This window comes from Fringilla coelebs (assembly GCF_963513975.1).
Source record: "Fringilla coelebs genome assembly, chromosome: 2".
NCBI classification, from domain to species: domain Eukaryota; kingdom Metazoa; phylum Chordata; class Aves; order Passeriformes; family Fringillidae; genus Fringilla; species Fringilla coelebs.
Window position 1 is genome coordinate 89,179,337 of NC_140029.1, and position 22,968 is coordinate 89,202,304.

The 22,968-nt window shown below is 40.9% G+C and overlaps 1 protein-coding gene across 2 annotated transcripts; it reads left to right on the forward strand.

Annotated features, from left to right (window-relative positions):
• Positions 1 to 2,620: 2,620 nt before the first annotated feature.
• On the forward strand, positions 2,621 to 20,995 carry CASP2 (caspase 2). Of its 2 annotated transcripts, none has more exons than XR_014617017.1 (10): positions 2,621 to 2,837; positions 8,227 to 8,394; positions 9,887 to 9,962; positions 11,338 to 11,426; positions 12,827 to 13,003; positions 14,106 to 14,234; positions 14,642 to 14,732; positions 14,847 to 14,908; positions 18,206 to 18,355; positions 18,448 to 18,539. XR_014617017.1 is itself a non-coding variant. In XM_084226783.1 (10 exons), exons 1-10 carry the CDS (start codon positions 2,688 to 2,690, stop codon positions 19,304 to 19,306), a joined length of 1,275 nt encoding a protein of 424 aa, XP_084082909.1. In that variant the 5' UTR covers positions 2,621 to 2,687; the 3' UTR covers positions 19,307 to 20,995. The 2 variants fall into 2 exon arrangements, 1 of the variants encoding a protein (XP_084082909.1); XM_084226783.1 differs by lacking the exon at positions 14,847 to 14,908 and adding an exon at positions 19,172 to 20,995 and having other exon boundaries at positions 18,448 to 18,557.
• The last annotated feature ends 1,973 nt before the right edge of the window (positions 20,996 to 22,968 follow it).

The window sequence follows — 22,968 nt, forward strand, 5'->3', positions numbered from 1 at the left end:
TACCACACTGCTTTGACTTGGCAGATACATAAAACCATTGTGAGCAAAGTTGTGTTATGTACGGCAACATTCTCAAACTGGAGATACACCTTTATGGGAAAGGAGAAGTAAATCCTGAGAAGAGAAAAGATTGAGGAAAAAACTCCAAAGAAGGACTGTAGGATGCAGCCAGAAGAATCTGCCTGGAAAAGGGGAGGAATAGAAACAACATTAAGCACATTCTGCCTGTGCATTGCAAACAGCAATATTGCTGAGTGTTGTGTCACTTCAGCCCCCCTGAAATCCCCACAGAGAGAACAAGCCTGCACTCCCCACCTTGCTGTTTTGCAGCAACGCAAATTTATAGTCTGAGCTTTTGGTTACTGTCCCTCTGCCACACCTGCTCCCCATCCTCAACTGTGCTACATGGGAGTCTGACTAAGGGGAGAGGTCTGACTGCATCTGGAAGCTGGTACCACCTGATACCAGTCACTTAGAGTTGAAAAACTGATAGTATGCATCAAATGACTTCTGTTGTTCACAAAGTTCTCATCCCACACTGCCAGTGGTGGACAAGTGGGAGATGAGTTTTCCCCCTGCCAGAGAGGCCAGCGATGGGATATATACACATGTAAGCATCCTCTGCTTGGACTTCATGGCTCTATGGCAGGGTTTGTGCCTGCTCTATTACAGATGTACTCTAACTCAGATGGCCTGAGACACTTTGCTGTCATCATGCACAGAAAGGCCAAAGCTCCTCCAGTTCTCTGTGGGCTCTGGAAAGGTCCAGTCTGTCTGCCAAGGCAGCGGAGCACCAGAGGACAACAGTCCCAAGACACATTTGGCCTTCATCATGACGGTTCTAGGCTGTAGGCCGGTTCTAGCTCTCACTGATCAGTGATGCTGTGCCTTCTTAAATGGGTGAGCTAAACTGATCAGCTCTGCAGCGTCAAAGTGGTCTGCAGTATGCAAGGAGATGCATTTGCATCTGATGAATGTCCACATTAAAAAATAAAAATGGTGGTCCGAATCTCCTGTGAAGGAGAGCAGCAATCATCCCAGCCTTGCTCATGACTGCATATTTAACTCATATGGCAAACCATCAAACCAAAGGCTAGAAGCAAATAAATTATTTCTTAATGTTTGATTTGTTATATTTCAAAGGAGAAAAAATAAACCTTTTATGTTGTTTATAAATAAATAGGACTGCATTAAAAATTCCTGGTGGCATCATTAATTTTTCCTCTCAAAAGAAACACTCCACAAAGTCATGCTTTTGCTTGCATTCTGCTTTGATAATCTTGGCTTAGAAAAGAGAGAGGAGTTCCATTTCTGAATCAACAGCTGAATCACTTTATTATCATTATTGATGAAGCAATTATGATACCTGTGTCATAGAAGTATTAGGAGAGACAAACTTGCTGATCAAGGCAATGTGATTTCTTTATTGTCAATGACTACTTGCATTTCCCTCCTGTATCTGCCAGCAGAAAAGACAAATACCTCACCAAAAGGTGTCACAGGTATGTAACACAGGCATAGAAACTTTGAGTCAAACTGGGCAACTCAGGACTTACCTGAGTGCATCAAATTGCCAGGAGTCAGGAAGAATTTCAAGTGGCCAGCACAGACTAAAAACTAGCCAAAACAAAGACCAAAAATGTCACCAGCTATGATCAGTACAATTTTGTCTTCAACATTTGTGAAGGTTGTCAAGCCTTTAGTGCAGAAGCTATCTGAAGCTTTATGTGACTTTTTTGTAAGTTGTATGGGGAGCAGCTGTGGGAGCCCTGGAGAAGACTCAGGGGAGACCTTGCTGCTCTCTACAACTCCATGAAAGGAGGCTGCAGCCAGGTGGGCTTTGGGCTCTTCTCCCAGGCTACCAGCGACAGGGCCAGAGGAATTGGCCTCAAGCTGTGCCAGGGGAGGTTCAGGCTGGACACCAGGAGGAGTTTCTTCTCGGAGGGTTGTCTGGAATGGGCTGCCCTGGGAGGCGGTGGAGTCACCGTCCTGGAGGTGTTTAAGGGAAGGCTGGACGTGGCACTCAGTGCTATGGTCTGGTTGCCACGGTGCTGTTCGGTCAAAGGTTGGGCTTGGTGACCTCAGAGGTCCTTTCCAACTGATTTTTCCAATTCATTCTGTAATGGGAGCTGTGAATTTGCTTTCGCTAGGGTGCTCACTTGATTTCCCCTTTGAATTTCCCTCCGTATTCCTCTGCACCATTCCTCCCTCTCTGTTAAGCATTTCTGACTGCAGATGACTGCCGCACAAACCCATCTCAGCAGAGGCAGAGAAACTACAATAGGTTGAAAACAAAAGCAAAAATTAAACAAATAAACCAATTTTACCGGCCCGGAGCCGGTACGCTTCCCAGGAAAGGCGCGGCCCCGCTACCGCGCCCCGCCGCCCCGGCTCCCCCGCGGCTCCGCACGCCTGAGGGGGCGCGCGCCGGCCCGCGCAGGAAGGGGCGGGAAGGCGCTCCCGCGCCAGCGGCGGTCACGTGAGGGCGGGAACGCGTCCCGCCGTTTTCAATCGCGGGGGCCGCCGGGAGAAGGAGAGGGCTCCTTTCCGCCCGCCCGCCCGCCCGTCGTCAGGCGGCGGCCGCGGCCCGCGGGGTCCCGCCGGTGCCTCCCGAGCCAAAAGTCGGGAGGAGGCACGGGCGGCTCCTTGCCGCGGCGCTCGGCCCTGGTGTCCCCGCTCCTGCCAGGATGCTGGCGGCGTGCGGCATGCAGCGGTGCCACCAGGAAGCGCTCAAGAAGAACCGGGTGATTCTGGCCAAGCAGCTGGTGTTGAATGTGCTGGTGGAGCACATGGTAGAGAAAGACATCATCACCACGGAGATGGTGGAAATGATTCAGGTACGCGGGTGGTCGCCTGCGCCGAGAGCTTTGTGTCCGGCTGAGCTCGGTGTCGTTCCTTGCCGCAGCATGGGAAAAACTCACCTGTTACCTGCACGTTTCTGTGGGATTGCACTGCCAGGACCTGCAGCGTGCAGGGGAGCTGTAAGGTGCTTTTGTAGAAAGGCAAAGTGTATTTCCTCCTGCGATTTCCCTGTGTTCTGTTTTGCAGTTGCAGCAGGCTGCTCTTAGTGCATCGGGTGGTAGCTTCCAGTCCTTTATTGTAGTTTTGTGCTTATCTTTTTCCTTCCACGTGTAGAAGCAGGAATAATATGTACTTCCAAAATAACACTGTGAATATGTTATATACCAGTTTGTTTTGGCACCTTCCACATAAAGAATTGGTGCTTCCTGTATGTTTTTGTAAATTGCATGAATTGTATTGCAAGGCTCAAGGCTCACTCTCAAATAACAAATAACAAATGCTGTTTGTAGGCTTGTGTTACTTTCCTTGTGCAGAGGGTACTGTGGAGAGAAGTCATTGGAAATAGCTTGGGATTCCTGCCAGAGGGCTGGTAATGCACAGAACACTGTGCATGATGAACTGCAGGTCTGCAGAGAGAGCAGGCTGGAAAGGAAGTGGCTGAAACTGCACAACAAGTGCGTGTCAGGGCTCAAGTAAGGAACTGAGGGGGTTTTTAGTCCTCTAGCAAAGTTCATGATCCTATAATAAAGAACAGATGCTGAAAAATAGGATTAGGAACTATTTTCTGGGTATGAGTGTAGAAAATGCAAACCTGAGACTGATAAGGTTTTGATAGCAGTGAAAAGATAACTTCCTGATTAATTTTGAGTCATTGGCAAAGATAATGTGAATCACTTTGTGTACTTTGACGCAGTGTCAAAGAAATATTAGGTGCCTCATGGGGCTTGTCAAGGATATCAATGCTGAATTGTGGGAGCTCCAGGCAGTCTCATCAGAAATAGTCCCCATCCCTAGAGGAAGAGAGCAAAGGTACCATGAAACAGTGCAAGCCAGAGGGTGAATCAAGGACTTCTCTGGGTTTGGGCTGGAGTGGTTAATTTCTTCATAGTAGCTGGTACGGGGTTGTGTTTTGGATTTGTGCTGGAAACAGTGTTGTTGATGTCGAGGTGTTTTAGTTATTGTTGAGCAGTGCTGACCCAGAGCCAAGGCCTTTTCTTCTCACCCCACCCTGCCAGCAGTGCTGGAGGTGCACAGGAAGGAAACTGGGAGGGGCCACATCCGAGAGAGCTGACCCAAGGGATATCCCACTCCCTTTGGTGTCATCCTCAGCATGTAAAGGTAGGGGAAGAAGGAGGAAAGGGAAACTGAGTTACAGAGCATGGTGCTAATGATGCCAAGGTCTTGGGTTTAATCCCTGCACAGGCCATTCCCTTAGAAGATGGACTCAGTGGTCCTTGTGGGTCCCTCCCCACTCAGAATATTCTGTGAGTCTCAGTCACCATTGTGAGTGATGGAGCCCTGCTGTCCTCGGAATGGCTGAACTCCTGCTTGCCAGCAGGAATTAGTGGGTGAATTCTTTGTTTTGCTTTGTGCATGTGGGTTTTGTTTTACCTATTAAACCATCTTTATCTCAACTTTCCTCACTTCTGTTCTTTGGATTCTCCCCACCATTCCACTTGGGGTGGAGGTAACTGAGTGTCTGATGCTTAGCAACCCACAGGGGTTAAGCAACAGCATTGCTGAAGTGTGAGTGGTGAGTAGGGGTGGGCTTTTGGTGGCCTGCACTTTGTCACCTAAGGGGGAGAAGGGAAAAAAAGGAAAAAAATCCTCTCAAAGGTAAGGTAATGACAGAGAAAATACTCTTTTTGGCAAGGTGCTGTTGTAGGTCAAAAGTATTGAACTGAGACAGAAAGGAAGAAGCCTAAAGGAATCTTCCCCTCCAGATGTAATTGGGTAAAAGAGAATGCAACAATACTTAGTAATGGGTTATCAGTAAGGAGAAAGGTGTTACGATGGATATGAAGTCAGGTAAAGAATAATAGCTTAGTGGAAAAATTATGCCTGATACAATAAGCACACCTAACTAAGTGCTTAAATGTGTATAAATAGCAGTAGCAGTCTGAGCAAGAAAAAAGAGTGACTTGAACTACTGTTGCAGGGCATTGATCTGGAAATTGCAACAAAAATAGAAATATGGCAGAGGTAGAAGGAAAGCTGGATCTGCAGAATATGCATTGTACTAGAAGGATAAAATGAAGGGAATGTTTACTGGATAGTCTTAGACATAACAGTGCTATGGAGAAAAAGTGCATTAAAAAAAAAAATCACTCGAGTGGAAAACACTTTGTCTTATCTTTGATCTTCCTGTAGTAGGTCTGTGAATTTTTAATATTCTTCCTGTCTCTGGCAAATGTGAGCACAGGTCTTAGAAGTGCTGTTAAGTAGCCTGTTATTGTAAATGTATTGTGACGCTGATCGCCAGGTACCTTAATGGAAACAGGAGGAGCCAAATGCCATTGTCTGATGAAAGAGAATAGATTCTCCTGGATATCATAACTGACTGGTTCTATATATATCCTTCTGCACCCCCAATAAGTCAGGAAACCAAGATCTGGATAAATAGTTATGTTATAAATAATCTTTTCTTTAAAAGACAACAGTTACATTGGTCCTGTTGGCTTGATTTAAGCTAAACAAAAGAAAATGGAAAACTTTCTGGAAATAGAAAATTCTGGAAATAGAGCACTTAAATAAATTTCTGTCTTCTAAGGAAAGTGAAATAAGTCAAGGAGCTCAGGGAGGTAGACTATCGCAGTTTTTCCAAGTGTGAGGCGTCAAACCAATTCTGAAACTTTACCACAAGTTAGAAAAAGATGGGAGGGGGAGTGTGTTCCAGGAAGAGCCACTGAAGGCAAAGGTGGTTGAACTGGATGAGGAGCTCACAAGGAATATGAATAGTAAGTAGAGATTTTATAGATATACGACATTGTAGAAGAATCAGCAAATAGAAGCTGCTTCCTTTGATGTCTGAAATGTGGGGAGATAGTAGGATCTGAGAGTATTGAATTGGGGTCATTCAGAAAGATATTAAACCATGTGAGTTTTTTTCCACAGTATACATTTTAAATAAAGTGTAAAGAAAAAAACTTGTGTTTACTTTGTAGTGAAAATGATGTTATAGTTATGTAGGTGAAAACCCAGAAGAAGGGGGTTTCAAACACAGGGGAAAAATTATTGTGGCCGTGAAGTGGGACAGTGGAAACAGCTCTTTTTAACGCAAACTCCAACATCTGCTTGCATAAATGCTTGTCGGAGCATCAGGTGTTCTTCCAGAGCTCTGAGATTGACTTTTAAAATTGCAGATATAGTAGCAAGAGCTTTCTTGCTTTTTAAACAAGTTGAATACTCTGTACTGTAATCAAAGACTGAGATTGTACATATACAAAGACTTAAATACTCTGTTGATCACTAGGCAGTAATGACAGGATCATTGGTTTTGACAAGTGACATAAATTTGATTAGGATGTTTGTGAGTTTTATATGCATTTTCTATGGATTCTGCAGGTATATGATAAGACTAATATGGAATTTTGACAGGACTTCAGAATTTATTTACAATTAGTTTCTGTTATGCAGATTATCAAACCCGTCTGTGAGGGGTTTGATAATCCAAATTAGGGATGTATTGGGAAATAAAATGAAAGAAATGTCTTATTAACCTCTGAAAGTTTGCTGAACATTATTTAGCATGACCTAAATGTGATGTTGAAGATGAAGTCACATCAAGAAGCACAGTCCTTTGAGTGTTTAAGGATGCATTAAGGAAGAAATCTGCTAAAAGCTGACTGCTGTGCATACAAAGTGCAGAAGGTGAACATTCTGGAAATTTCCTAACTTTTCAGTCAAACTAACATTCTGGTTCTTGAGGTCAGCTTGTATTCTTAACTATCATTTATGGCTTAAATGATAGACTTGTGAAAAAGATGAAGGACCTTTAGCTTGTCTCAAAACAGCTGCAGAAAGGAAGAAAAATGCATTAGATAAATAAAAATTCAAGTCTCAACCTACTTTACTAGTTAGAATAAAATTCAGTGAGCTTACAGCAAGATACAAATATATGGAGGTGGTTATTTTCGAGGACTAATGGAGCAGTGTTACCAGGAGAAAGGAACCTTCATACTTCTGGAAGGCACAAGTAAGACATTATTACTGGCAATTCTAGTCAATTGTACTCTGAAAATTCAGGATCCTCTGGGAATAGGAAAAGGTACATACACTGCTGAGGGAAAGAGGCCATTTATGGAAGAAAGTGACTTGTTTCCTGTAGCAAATCAAGACCAATTTATAGAAAGGAGTTTGATAAATAAGGGACAGGACAGAACACTGAAGTCAGGGAACACTGTTGATAAAAATAAATGCTCTTAGTCATGAATGAATATAGGTCTGAAATTCTAAATAGGTTCATAAACATTGAATCAACAAGATTTTGCAACATCCTCCCAAACAATGTGTTAGGGCAAAAACTGAACTATGTTTGATGCTGAGCTTGATAATTATGAGTGAAACCAGATGATGTGATACCTTTGTAGCAGAAGATTTACACATTTACCTCAAGGCTTTTTATTTTTCTGATTTTCCTGTGACTGCTGTATTGTTAAGCCTTAATTACGTGTAACTCATCACCTATTCCCAATCATCCACCAAAAGTAGAGATCTTGGATCTAAGTGATAATTACAACAATATAGGATTAATTCCAAATAAATAACATTTATTTCTGATGCCTAGTATTTTGGTATGTGATTTTTGGTGTGATTTAGATTTCATGGGGAAGGGTATTATTGTATAAATTATACGTTTTGTTGGCAAATACCTGTTAATATTCTAACAATTAGAACTTCTTGGCACTGCTTCATTTTTTGATGGCTACATTTCCATGTATGCTAGTGTATATTGCTTCATTGGTCTAAGTATTCATCTGTGCATAGAAAATACCATTCTGGAACTGACTGCACATAGTAAGTGTTTTACTTAATGTTTTCTGGAGGATTTGACCATCTGTGTGAGACCATAAAATTGAATAGTAGTGGAAGCATGTTCTTGACTTTGTGTATTCAATGAGGAGAAGTAGATACTATCTCAGTAGTAACTCAAAGTAAAATTTTAGAGAGAATATGGTGTATTACTGTGTGTGGTCATGTATGAATTGTTGGCTTGTTGTGTTGTCATATATTCTTCAGCAAATAGGAAAAGAGGAGTGTGAATGAAATCAGCTAGGAAGAGTGTAATAATGGTTCTAGCACAGCTAAGCATAGTGGTGAAATATTTTTCTGAAATAAAAGTTGTTCTGATAATTCATTGGAAGTAAATTATGTTGAGTGTTATTGAGTATGGATTTTTTTTTTTTTTTCCCCCTCTGGGTTCAGGCCAAGTCTGGGAGCTTTGACCGAAATGTGGAATTCCTCAATTTGCTGCCCAAGAGAGGCCCTAATGCCTTCTCAGCCTTCTGTGAAGCTCTGCGAGAAACCCAGCAGCAGCATCTGGAGGCAATGATCCTGAAGACAATGTCCAGCCTGAGCCATGGGATTGCAAGGGTACAGTAGTTTTTAAAAAATAGGAAGGATGGCTTGCATTTCCGATTGGGTTTAGGCACAAAAGGAGCTTTATCAAATGGGAAAAACTCAGTTGTTTACAAAGGATAGAATGGTTTTGTTGTAAGTTGAAACTTGTAGTAGCCTTAGCAAAAGCAGAGAGGAAGAAACTTGGGAGAAAGAGAATTTTCATAAAGAATCACAAGATGGTGGAGTTTGAGAAGGGCCTCTGGAAGTCATCTCTTCCAACTTCCCTGCTCAAGTATTACCTTCAGTTGGCTTCCAGTCACATCCAGGCAGCTTCTGAATATCTGCAAGGATGGAGACTGCAGCCTCCCTGGGCAGCCTCCTCCAGTGCTCAGGCACCTCCCAATAAAAAAGCATTTCCTGATGTTCAAGAGGGAGTCTCCTTTGTTTCAGTTTGTGCCATGGCCTCTGGGTCTGTCAGTGGGCGCCACTGGAAAGAGCCCGGCTCTGTCCTCTTTGCACCCTCCTTTCAGGCATTCATACAGATTGATAAGTTCCCCTTGAGGGGGATGAGGGATCACCTCCCTTCATCTCTTCTGCTGGCATCACTCCTCCTAATGCAGCCCAGGGTACCAGCTGCCTTTGTGCCCAGGGTGCACTGCTGGCTCCTCTTTGGCTTGGCAACACCCAAGTCCTTTTCTGCCGAGCTGCTTCCCAGCTGGGTGGCCCCCAGGATACATTGGTGCCCCAGGCACGGGGCCTTCCACTTCTTTTTCTTGAACTGTACACGGTTTCTGCACTGTTCTTACATCCAGCAAGTTCTTAATGGATGTGTAATCAATAATCCAGAAATTGAAAGTATTTTTTTCTCTGAAGTTTTTTTGGTTTAGTTTTCAGTGATTGTCTGAGTAGACTCTTAAGGAAGCAAATACTTGTTTTTCTTTCTTTTGTTATTTTTTTCAACTTTTCACTATGTGTACTTAGTGTTGTACTAAAGGAAGAGTTTTGGAAGGATTCCATTTCTTAGTGCATTGGCAAGGATGGAAACTCTCAGTAAACATATTTTGTGCAAAGGAAGGGAGAACAAATACTTTTGAACAAGTGTTCCCTTATTAAAATGTAAAATTTATTAGACTACCCTTTTAATTTTTGTTTTCAATTTTTCTTTACTATACAAACAAGGAAATCTTGACAGCAAACAAAAATACAGGAATCATCAGACAATCAAATTTTTATTAAAACCGAGAAAGCTAAGATGACCCCAGTGTAAAGATTCTAAACTGAGGATTTGGGTAGAAGTGCAGATGATTAAAGAAGGGGAGGAGTCTTCCATTGAGAGAAAGTGCTGCTGCTGTCTTGTCATGATATTTCTTTTGGAAGTGACCATAATATTATATTTCAGTCATTTTTATGTGTGTATATAAATGCATGTATCCTTTCTTTCTTGATACCTTCAGCTCTGTACTGTAGAGAAAAAAAAAAGCTATTTTGTGCTACTCTTTTTCACGGATTTATTGATGTCTTGTAGCTTGAACACTGTCATGAGTCAGATCTTCCATACCCTGTCAGTGAGTCCTGTAATTCAAAGAGACCCCGTTGGCTTGGTGAGTTGCACATGATTTGCTACCTGGTTGGCTCCTGCCAATTTCTTAATGCTGTCTTAATTTGATTGTAGAAATAAGTTTGTCACCACTTTGCTCATCCCAGGAATGCAAATTTGACAGTAAACTGACTATATTATGATCAGAGGGTGCTTTATAGCATATGGGAAGGGACAACCGATATGTGTTTCTTGTTAGCTTTGTGTATTCTTATGGGACACTTTTTTTGCTTAAAACACTATATGGCAGTAAAATTCTAGATTTTGCAAAGATTTTCTTTAAGATTTGTAATAGCATTTCATTGAGCTAGTGCTCTGATAAGATACTGACTTCAGGCAGAATTCCTTAAGCAAGACTTCCTTCTTAAAAAATTAGTTTAATGCCTTATATGTGTTATCTGAGTCTAACTTGCTTTTCTTTAGCTTCTGTCAAGTGCAGGAAATCAGCTTTTCCTTAACATGCATTTCCAACTTAGACTAGGGGACTGGTCTAATAAACATTGGTGGGAATGAATCTCCTTGCTCGTTTTTATGTTGCTTCTGGTAATGCCTGGAGTACTTTTTCCCTAACCACAGGTTTACCTTTCTGCTGGTTACTAGGAGCTCTCTCTGGTGTTAAAGAACAAGTGTCTAAATTTTGGAAACTTTTTTTATTTATGTGCAAGGGTTTTAGGTTGGGTTGTTTTGATTTTTTTAGAGCATATGTTCCTCCAACCAGGAGAGCCATGCCTCAAAAGGCTGAAAGAGGATTTCAGAAGAGCTCGTGAATGTCATTAGCTCAGTTTCTTCAGTACAGAGGAGTGAGTGTTTGTCTGCAAATGGCAAATAGTTGATTATCATTCCCCTCATCTGCTGTTATCCAGAGGAAAGTGTTCAGAGGCAGATTAAAAAAAGAAAAGGGCTTTGCACTTTATGAAAGTTAAAATTGTCTCGTTTGATCACTTATGCATGTGTTCAGCATGGGAGGCCTTTTATGACAGGAAAGAACTATTCTGTTTGAAATTTTCTAGCAACATTTCGTCAGCCAAACTCTGAAAGTAAGAACATACTGTGCAAAACAGCAGAAAGCACAAAGATCTTAAATTAGATGAGAATTCTGTTTTCATACTCTGTAGACTAGGCGTTAGATAAGGCTAACCCACATACAAGCAAAAATAAAAGCTGTCAGTTAAAATAAATAAAACAAGTGTACCGTTGCAGTACTTTTTTTTTCTCTTCTGTGTTTCATTTTGTGTCAGTAGGCCCTGATCAAAGAAAATTTTTGGAGGTGGGAAATATGCATAAATTAATATAGTTCAGAATTTGCAAGTTACTACCTTAATGCAGAGGCTTTGTGTCTGAAATTTTTAATTTTTATTAATATATTTGGCTTTGCACAGAACCAATGGAGATGGATAATGGAGATGGTCCCTCAATTCCTCCAGTGAAGTATTGCACTCCTGAATTTTATCACAATCATCAGCACTTGGTAAGTTGTTGGCAGAGAAAGTCTTTACAATGTGAGATGTTTGGATCTATCAGCTGAACATGTGCCACTTAAAATTGAGCTGAAATGCTTCACTGGGATGCAGAACAGAGATGTGCTATTTGTGTAACTGAAAGGTGTTACCAGTCGTGCTCCATTTGATGTGGTTCTCATTTACAAGTGTCAAGAAATCCCGAAAAGTTCTCTAACTCTAAACAAATCTGTGCCTCTGTTTTTTTGATCATGAGGAGCTTGGTGGAATGACTTCTCTAGTGTTGCTCTCTGTGAGCTGTCAGTATTATTGCCTCAAGTTTATTTTTCTGTGTCCTCATTTTCTGTAGGATGACAAACCCTCTAAATGACTGTAAGATAGTAGAACTGTGTTTTCAACAGTTGACAATTAAAACAGCCAGTAGAATTCTTAGGCTTAAGAACCAGATCAGGATTACGTGCTAGAATTCTACCTGTGGGTAGAACAAGTTGAATTGGTCATCTTCTGCTGCAGTGTTTGAAGTTATATATGTAATCTAATTCATTTTTGTTGATTCTGTCTGTAAATAGATTGGTGGGGTGGGCTTAAGGAAAAATTACTTTGTGTTGTGGGATAAACACTTGGTTAGGGTTATACAATGTCAGAAGCTCTATGTATAACGAAACAGAGGTTTTGTTTGTGTGTTGTTTTTTGTTTGGGTTGGGTTTGAGTTTTTTGGGGATTGTTGTTGTGGGGATTTTTGAAACTGTCTGTGGGGGTGACCTGATTAATAAGCATTGCCAGTGTAAGCTTAATTAGGCTCCTTTTACATCTGTGCCTGGATACACCTTACTTGATATTCTCCTTTGGTATCAAATTTTACTTCCAATTTACAGGAGTGTTAGTAAGTGAATTACTATTGATTTGTTGTTGTTAGAGTGGTAGGGACAGAGAGGAACTTCTCTTTCTGAAGGCACCCCTCTTAAATTAGTTCTTTTCCTGTTAACCTCTTTCGGCAGTTGCACAATTTTGAAGATCAATGACTGACAGTCCCTTGCTGTTACAATGACACTCATTGCTATTTTACATCTCTGCTCCCAACAGCAATTAAGAAACGCTAGCTAAATGTTACATAGTGTTGTCCTTTGATGGGGGTGGCACAAATATATGGGGCCCTGCTGGGGTGAGGAAAGGGGAAAAAGTTAGCAATATATCTAATTCACAGTTTGAAATGGATAAGCTGTGGTTTTTTTAAAATTACGAATAAGGCAAGGAGGTCTAACTTATTAATAATAGTATCGTAGCATTGTCAGTTGTGGAGGCTGGCAAGCACAGGCATATCAAGTTGGTGTGGAATGATTGCTGTTCTATTCTAACACACCATTATTTCCTTGTGCAGTCTAAATTTACCCATTTTTAATCTTCCTTGCAGGCATACAAGCTGACATCGGAGCCCCGAGGCTTAGCGCTGATCCTCAGCAATGTCCGCTTCAGCAGCGAGAAGGACCTGGAATATCGCGCAGGGGGAGACGTGGACTGCGCTTCCCTGGAGATGCTCTTCAAGCACCTCGGGTACCGAGTCACTGTTTTTCATGATCAAACTGCACAGGTAAGGGCATGATCCCCGGACTTCACAACTGGTGTGCAGGAGAGTTTGTGTCATAGTTCTCTCTAGAGGTTCCCTCTGGTATGTAGCTGAGCTTTGAAGATACGAATTATCACTTAAGAATAGAAAATGAGGCTGATCGTGATGATGTCTGCTCTCATACTGATCAACATGAGAAAGCTTGGAAGGCTGAGCTCTTCCAGTGGATAGTAGTATCACAAAGGACTACAAGAGGTACTACTCTAGTCTGACCCCAGTGCAAGGAGGAAGACTTTTGAGACCACTCCTGGCATATGTGTTAAGAGCACAAATGAATGAAATCTCCAATTTACTATAGATAGACTTTTCCAGTGTCCTTCTCCCTAAAAGTTAAACTTTGCAAATATTTGATGTAGTCTTTGCTATTGTAATGTTTTCATGTCCTTTCACTGGTGAAGTCAGTTGGCATCCCATTCATCAGTCTGTCCATGCAGTTCACTTCCACTCTTGCAGTCTTTGCTAAAAACATGTATGTGCTTCACTTAGGAAAATTGGTTGTTTTCCATGACTAACTTAATCAAGCCCCTCTACCTAGAAATGCAGTTGCTGTCTTCTCCAGCATCAATTGACCTTAGTCCTTTTAAATCCCTATGAATTCAAGTGATACAGGACTGTTAAAGAGTGTTTTATTCAAGAACAGAGCTTTTGCAACATTGATAGAAGATATTTGCATCGGCCATATTGTCAGAGTTCCTGAAGTTTTCCAGTTTAAATTTTGAATTGATCACTAGTGTCTGAATTCCTGAAGTCCCAGAGTATGTATCTGTTAAGTTGCTCCAACGTCCCAGCCAGATTCCAGTGTCAGTGCAAAACCTCTGCAAAATATCACTTGGTTTCCTCTGTTGATCTAAGTGATTCCTGCTTCACGGTGTTATATTTAGCATAAAAGAACAAGAATATTTTCCTTTTTTTTTTTTAATAGAACATGTCTTTTTCATGTAAATTTGATGGGGGGGGGGGATTCTTTGTTACAGGAGGACTATTTGTGATCTTCCCAGAAAATCGATTCACTTTCCCTATGGAAGTCTAGAAAGCATTGAACTTCTTTTTTTTTTTCCTGTTCTAGGAGATGCAGAATGCATTGGAGAGATTCTCCAAGCTGCGAGATCATCGAGATGTGGATTCCTGCATTATAGCTCTGCTTTCCCATGGTGTGGAGGGTGGGGTTTATGGCAGTGATGGCAAACTACTACAGGTATGTTGCAGAGTCCTGATCTCTTGTTGTAGGTTATCTCCAGCAAAGTAACCATGTTCAAAAAGGAAAAAAAAAATAATTATGCAAGACTGAGAATTCACATATTTTAAAATAGAAGCAAATAAGGGCTGGAGGGAAGAAAAGGGCAAGAGGAGGTCTAGAAAATTAAAAATGGTAGGAGAAACTATCTCTCTGTATAAATACTAGGTAGAGTTCATGAACCAAGCAAGTATGAACCTGGGGAGAGGGTGGAGAACGGATGTGTTTGTCACACACTGAGTTTGCAGATAAAGGAGAGGATTACCAAGACTGGTGAGGTAATAAGCAAAAAACAGGGAAGCAAGATGAGATTGGGTTTGGTTTGCAGAAGGCTACAGTGAAGAAATTTCCTCTCTTTCTTCTCTCAGTTGCAGGAGGCTTTCCGGCTCTTCGATAATGCAAACTGCCCAAATCTCCAGAATAAGCCCAAGATGTTCTTTATTCAGGCCTGCCGGGGAGGTGAGTGCCCAAGCACTGAAAGCCATGTACTTGGCATGCCATTAAGGCTCATTTTGCACACATGCACACCCTCACATTCAACTTGCTATCAACTTTCCTCTTTGCTTCTCTCAGGTGTAAGTGGGACCCATATTCACCTCCCTCTGCCCTGCTGCTGCCACTGCATCTGTTGCTCTGTAAGTGCCTTTAGCTGTGCATGAGGTGTGTGCATTGCCTTGCAGACCCCAGAGCACCTTAGTGACATAAAGCTCTGTCATATCCCACTTATACCCCGAGGCTTCCTCGTGCTGTCCCTGCAGAAGGGGGAGTGGGGCACATGATGCACAAATAGCAGCACAGCATGGAGCAGTACACCAGCACTGCAGTCTTGCTGAGGTCCTGTCTTTCTCTGGGTCCTCGATGTGTTGTGGCTCTTCTGGTGGTCTCTTGAGCTGTCGGAGTTGGTACCAATTATTTTTAGGGTCGTCTTTTTCCTTTACCTTAGCCTGTTTTCATCCTCAAATGACCTTTCCTTGCACCCTTTTCCACATACTGCTTTTGAATTCTTACATGCTGCTGTACAGAACCTTTTCATTATTCTTATGGACTTGTTCTCCTTCTGTGCTTTGTGTACCTTTTTTTTCTTAATTCTGCTATTCCTTTTCCTCCCTTTTGTAACTAAACAAGCACATCTGTAACTAGCTACCTTTCAGATCTGCTAATGACCAAATTTTTTTTCTCAAGTGTTTGGACTCTGTGAAACTGCAGCTCTTCCAAAGTGAAGCTCTGTCTTATACTTTCTTTTCTTCCATTGTAATAGAGGAGTTTTCCTAGTGTGTATGCTTTTCCCCCTGCTTTTCCTTTGTTCCTCGCAGTTGTCTCCCTTCTTTCTCATTTTTAGCAAGCTCTTCAGTTTGTCCTCTAGTCTCTACTCTTCTTTAATCCCAATGTAGGGAAAAACCCAAAGTCTACATGAAGTATTTCAGTGATCAGAAATATGTGATCCTTTTAATAATTTGGGAATATTGTAACATGCATGTTTACAATAGGAATTGAATCTGATTGCTTTCCTTATGTGAATGAACATTTAGATACTCTTGAACAAATGTGAATGTTCAGACTCAGGGTGGAAATAAGTGTAAGCCATAATTTTCAGCTCACCTCATCAGGTAATTATGTTTATTTGACTGTGATGTCACCACAATAAGTCTGTTGAGACTAACAAATCAAGCTTGGCCTTTGTATTCCCAAAAAATTTGCTGTTAAGGAAGAGTGGTAAAGCTTGCTATGCTTTAGAACTAGGATATTGCAATAGACAAAGGATTAAGATACTTGAAAAACCAGAAGCAAAAACTCAATTTAATAAAAAAACAGCAAAGACAAAACCCTGCCTTGTCTAACCTCTTTTAAACCTTGATTAATAGGTGGAGGGGAAAGCCAGTTACAAAGTAATTGATTTCAACAAAAATGTGTACCCTTTAGACAGCACTAAAAGGACTGTATAAATAGTATTGTCAACTTTGAAATAATAGTCAATCTATCTGTGCCATGCAAGTTAGCTGGAACTAGTTGAAACAAGATGAGGAATGCGTAAGTTATTCTTCTTCTCTAACCTTACATTGTAGGCCTGCTCTATCTTCTATTAGTGGCACATTTTTAAAATGTAGATAAAGAAATGTTGGTACAGTCCTAATTCCCAATCAGCTTTTTGCAGGAGTCTACTAAAGAAGTTAAGTAGTCCTCCTCCAGTCATGGATCAAAAACCAGTGGCAACAGAAAACAATGGGAGGAGTTTCAGTGTGGCCTAAAATGAAACTTTGATATTGTGTAGAATCTGTGTTTAATGTAGTCCGTTCAAAAGAGTGAAAAATTATGCTAACAGCTGGGTAGTTAGCAGTTACTTAAATTAATTGGCAGAACAGCTGTGTGGGAGCTGCAGTACAATTTAAACAGACTTGATCAATCTCTGGCAGTGGTTCTATAAATTAGAGGTTAAGTATGCAAAGGATTAGTGCTTTACACATTTTAGTTAAGTTGATTGGAGTGGTGTTTGAAGATATGCATGAGGAAGATGTGTAATTCTGAAGCCTTAATCCAAAAAAGTTTTGATTTTATACATAATGGGGTGATGACAGTGTGAGTAATAGAGTTTGACAGTAAAGTTACCTGAGTCTTCTGAAATAAAATGCACAGTGAACAGTACACTTAATTTTTAGAAAGACAGATCTGGAAGGATTTGGAGAAGTGTGATAAAAGGCATGAAAAAAGTGGGGTTAAAAATGAAAAAAATTTGCATTGCTGCCCTAAAGAGATGAGAAAAGAACTTAATGGAAGCCATTATGAAATTCTGAGCTATGGAGACTTTAATTCAAGGCTGTTTCAGACAATCACACCCCTCCCACTGCTGTTTTCTTTTTAGAGGAAAAGTTCAATGTTGCTGACTTATGAACTGACCACTTTCTGAGCATTATGAGATGCCACCTGTTCCACTGCCTGTTAAAGGGTTAGAAATCCAAATGTGTTATTTAGGCCCGAGCTAGCAATAAAAATTGAGAAACATCTTAGGAGGAAGGCCTCTGAAGTGGACACTTAAGCCTCATAACACTAGACTCTGATTCTTCTGTTAGGAAGAAAGAATAATAGATTCTCATCTTAGAACAAAAGAAAACAAAAAGGCAAAATTATATGGAAAATCTGTGAAATGTAATTTTAATTTTCTTGCAACACAGCTGGGCTATCAAAGTTACCACCACTAAGCAATTAGTTGAGATTATAATGGAAGCTCTGCATCATGTAGAAAACCAATTGAGAATTCATCTACATTTGCATAATACACACTAATGAATCCTGGAAAGAGCATTATATGCTCTCCAGGTTTTAAACTAATCTCCTTGGACTGTAGGTCTCTCTCATGTTTAGGTTCAGATTATTTTGCATTTTTCTGCTGCACAATTTATGTTTTTAATTGAAACAAGCAGTATTTTCATCAGGTTTTAGAACTAGGTGAAATACTTGGTCCAGGTTTTCTACATGTCCTGGGTGTAGATCTTAGCAACTAAAATTACAGCTCTTGTTTGAGTTCTACAGTAAATAGACAGCATTGCAAAGTGCACTAGACGTTTCCAAGGTAGGTAGGAGTGGGAAATAAAACATGTGTAGGCATCAAATCCTTCCATGAATGGTGGAGAACTACCAGAAACTTCCCTGCTTTCATGGTTATCTCATGATCTGTGCAGGAAGAGGTGGGAGCAGAAATCAGCATGCAGACCACGTCAGGTTAGGTTAAGCAGGTGCAGCATCTGCATTAGTTTGTGCAGAAGAAATTTCAGATGAGTTTAGAACAGCTGAGAAAGTTTTTGCCGTAACTTGAGGCTTTCTGCTTGACAGTAATTGTGGCATTGCTGACCACAAAACTAAGTACAGGAAAGCTACATCCAGTAATTCAGGATAATTTCTTCTCCCTTTCTCCCTCTCCTCATTTATTGCCACCACAGATGAGTTGGACCGGGGAGTGGATCAAAGAGATGGCAAAGGATGGTCAGATATTCCCGGCTGTGAGGAGAGCGACGCGAACAAGGAGGAAAGCCTGAAGCTGCGGCTGCCGACATGCTCGGATATGATCTGTGGATACGCTTGTCTGAAAGGTAATTGTTTGGGCCCCTCGTTGCTTGGGCATAAGGAGGTTTCATGTGTCTGTGTTCCCCAAAAGTCTTCATGGTGGACACTCTCTTGCCAGGTACCGCGGCCATGCGCAACACCAAGCGTGGCTCCTGGTACGTCGAGGCTCTCACCTCTGTGTTTGCAGAGGACTCCCGACACACCCACGTGGCTGACATGCTGGTGAAGGTAAAGGGCATTTACTCTCCCACAAGGGCATTTACTCTCCCACCCCTACCTGGTTTTTGAAGGGCTTTCAATTGCTTCAGAATGCTAGGATTAATCTAGTACTATTAAAGCACTTATTCTTGCCTTGTTTGTAGCAAAATTGCAATTCTTTCCTTGTTCTTATTTACTTATTTATATACAGCTCCACAGGAGTTTAGCCAAGTAATGATGCTGTTTCTTTGACTCCTTCTGTTTCATTGGTGTGGTCGCATGGTGAACTTGCGAGTAGAGTTCATACTGCTTGCCAAGAATTACTTTTCTTCTGTAGAAATAGCTTTTTTTTCAGGTGAATTCATTCCCTGAACATGCACGCAACACAGCTGCAAAAGCAGCAGTACTCATAATAAGGTAAAGTTTAAGAAAATGGAGGAAGAGGGAGTGAAAAAAAGCATTGTGACCACAGCAAACTGAGCTGCTGTGGAAGTGCATCCTTGGTCTTTATCCTTCTTATAATTAGGGGACTACTTAATGCATTAAACAGAAAAGTCTGTGAGTACAGAAAGAACTGACATTCTTCTTTCTTCTGTCTTTTTAATCCTTCTAGTCACTTTTAATTTTTTTACTCTCACATCTAGGTGAATAGGCAAATCAAGCAACGAGAAGGTTATGCCCCAGGCACGGAATTCCACCGCTGCAAGGAAATGTCGGAATATTGTAGCACACTCTGTCGGGACCTTTACCTGTTTCCTGGCTATCTACCAGGAAAATAACCTTGCCAGCTCTGTTTGAAGAGAGATACTGCCAAAACTGAACTCTGTGGATATATGTTTTCACTCTTACGAGCTATGACCTCAGATGTGCAAGCAAGGAGTGCCAGTCTAATTCTTTGTCCTTTTCTAAAATAAACTGGCAACTCTCCTTGTAATCTGACTCAGTCCAGGGTTTAAAATTCTAATATCCCAATTGGCTCTGTATGTATAGAAACTGATGGAAAGAGGATCAGCACTGGAACTGGAAAGAAGTGAGAGCATCCTTTGGAAGGAGACATAAGGACATTTGTAAACAAAGTGAATGAGAAAATGGAAATGGACTACTAGTACAATTTTTAAGTTAAGCCTTTCTGAAAGGAAAATCAGTCAAAAGATGCTACTTATCTTATGCTTGTACTTCAACAATTTTAAGTCCTTTCTGCATGGTTATTCATACAGGACAGTTGACTCCTGTGCACATTAGAAAAGGGCTTCTTATGAAGGAGAATCTTCCCCCTCCCTAAAATGGAAGGTTATTGTTCTCAGTACTCAACACTTTCCATTTTGATCACTTTTAAAGTCTATTTTTCTACATTCCTTCTATAGCCAAGTTATCAAGAGAACTACAAGATGTCCCAGATTATCAGCAAAACATGTAGAGACCCGGACAAATATGCCTGCATAAAATGCCCCAGAAATAGTTTTGAATCTAGAAATTCTAGATTAATTTCTCTTAGTCCCAAGAGTGAGAAACTGCATGGAATATTCCTTTTGAGGAATTTGTTTGCCATAGTACTTATATGTCACAACAGACATTCACTCCACCAACTTCTCAGGACTCTATAAATTGCACTGTACAACTGAAGCCCTGAAACTCTACAGCCTCGTACAAGATCTTTTTAATTAACAAAAATATTCAAGGCAGCTCTTTACAGTCTAAGCATGTCGTTTGCATTATTTATCACTGCAGTTTTTTTCCCTTTTAAATGAGAGGGAAAAATTTTACATTATTGTCCTGCTCTGTGAGTTTTCTTTCTTAATCCATGATCATTTAAAAGCATAATCTGTCACTTTTGGAAATTTCTTCCAGAGTCTCTTCATGCTATAATTTGTGTCTTGCTGTGTCCAACTGCATTTACTCCCACTTGATGTGATGTGGGAGATGGGCATTGTTCTCTTTTTGTGGTAGAGCCTAAATCCTGAGATACTGGATTACATGTGGACCACAGGTGGCTCACTTCAGTCTCGTTCTCTCCATTTTGTAGCACTAAGTTGGCATAGTTCCTGGCTTTTTTTTTAATGTAAGTATGGCTTTTAAAATATATTTTTCAGGATAGAATTATGAATGGGAAGCACAAAGGTAAATGGAGGGAGGCTGGAAAACTAGGTATGTGCTCTTTTTATTATTCTGCCTGGTAAATGAAGGCTGTGTTTCCTCCAGCTGACAAAGGTGCAGCATTAATGTGTGTCTTGCATTTATCCTACACACAATGTGGTGAACAGAACAAGAATCATACTTGCCAATTGGTGCCTTACTCTGAAGTCTAATATCCCAGTTTAGGGGCTCGTGTACCTCCCTGGAGTATAAACACTGTCTTCCTGAATGCTCCCTCTACAAAGTGGTGCAATGTTTTACAGATAGGTTTATTGATGAAGCAGTCCATTCTGATGGATTAAATTTCTGTAGGATTGCATCGAGTTGCATTATCACTGCCACTTTTGTATATCTTTTTGTACAATTGTATTTTACTGCCTTGAGGTGCCAAAATAAAGAATTATTGTTTGATTAATCTGTGCGGTGTCTTCTATTTGGAGAATTAGACTTCTGCAGAAATGGAGGTTCTACATAAACAGAGTTTTGTGTCATTTCTTGAGATAGCACATCCCAGAGGGGGTTTTGAACTCTCAGGCAGAAGCCTGCTACTTACAGCTGCAACCACTGTGCGTTGCTTGTAAATTTTGGTAACTCCTGGGCCAAACAAAGACTGATACATTAATAAAGAGAGATGAGGCAGAACCACCAAGTAGGAGGCTGATGTTGTGCTTCAACAGACAGAATACTGACATTGGGAAAATTTTGGGCTTGGTGTTTTTGAAGGGTTCCTGGAAAAAAGGAGTCTCGGAGGAAGGGGCTGAAAAGAAAGTGAAGATACCATTAGTCAGAGAGATTCTGGAAGTAGAGGAAGGGCCAGGGGGTCAGAGAGCTGCATGGGAAGGAATCCCAGAAAATGCTTAGAGGCTTGATGCACAAAGCCTAAGGCTTGTAACTGGGAGCAGCTGTACAACACAGAATTTTCTGTTCCGCTTTCATAAATGAGTAATGATCTTAACTGCTGGGCAGGGAAGCTGAAATCAAAGTAATGCACCTGTGAGAAAGTCAGTGTGAAATAAGAAGGTAGAAGCTCTGTTCTTGTAAGTTCTAAAAATTATCCCCAGCCTCCAGATCCACTAGAGGTTGCCATTTACCCTGTTCCAACCATGACACCTTGAAGAGCTGTTTCCTGTCTTCCGTGATCTCTTTTTAGTGAAAGAGTGCATTGGTTTATTAAAAATACAGAATTCTGATACGGGAAGTCTAGTATGATACTAGCACTGGAATGACCAACATCTGCCTATGCAGAAAGTGATTCTAGTAGGCCAAAAGATGAAGTAAACAAGATGTTTGCACTTTCAGAGGTAAGTTTAGAGCTACTAGCATAGTTTAAGGAATTACTTTTAATAGCTGGGATAGCAGGGCAGTGTTACCAGGTTCACGTCTTGCCTGGAAACCAGAAGAATAAGGTCAAGGGTTTTACTTGAGAGGGGGAGTGAAAACAGTGGACCCGATGTATCCTAAAAATATTGAGTTGCATGAGAATCGCATTTATTAATAGAACAATTCAGTGAATACAATTTTAATTCTGAACTGGTTTTGTTTCCCTATTTGTGATTATTAATAGATAGTCAAAGGATTTGATTTTGTACAAATAGTCATTGGTCCCCTTAAAAATTAGGATGTACAGAATGGGATTGAAAGAGAGCGTATGCTTCCAAAACATCAAAAGGTTTGGCTAAACATCTATAATACATCATAAAAAATTTATGCCAAGCTGAGACTCCTGACATGGACTGTACCTGTCTTGTATAATTTGTTCTTACCCCTCAGGGTATGAGAATTCTTCACTACATCACACCAGTAAATTATTAAGTTAGGAGGAGGAAATGCAAGAAGATACTGTTATGTAATAGGTTATGTCATCAGCATATGCATACAGAGAACAGTTTCTTTAAAAGGAAGGGAATGAAATGGAAATCTCCAGAGAAGTTACAATCAACTGTTGTCACAGGATCAGCAGCTTTGGTGAGTCTGTTTCACTAGGAATGAGAGCTATGTCCTACTCACTGCAATTTGGCCTGCTGTTTGTTGCTGATTTTGCCGCTTCTCATAGAATTCTTTTCTGTTGAAGTTTGATATTCTTTTGTTTCCGTTCATCTGCATTTGTTACTTGTTAATGGGATCGCTATGTATAACTTGGTCTTCAGACTGTATTTTTGCACAAACCGTTTTGCCTGCATGCACAAATTCTTAAGATGACATCTGTGTAATTTACTACATATTTCAAAGAGCTCAGAGTCGCACTCAGATTTCTCTGACTTAGAAAAGTAGCTGGAACTGCTGTGGTTTAGGCTGTGTTGTTTGGTTT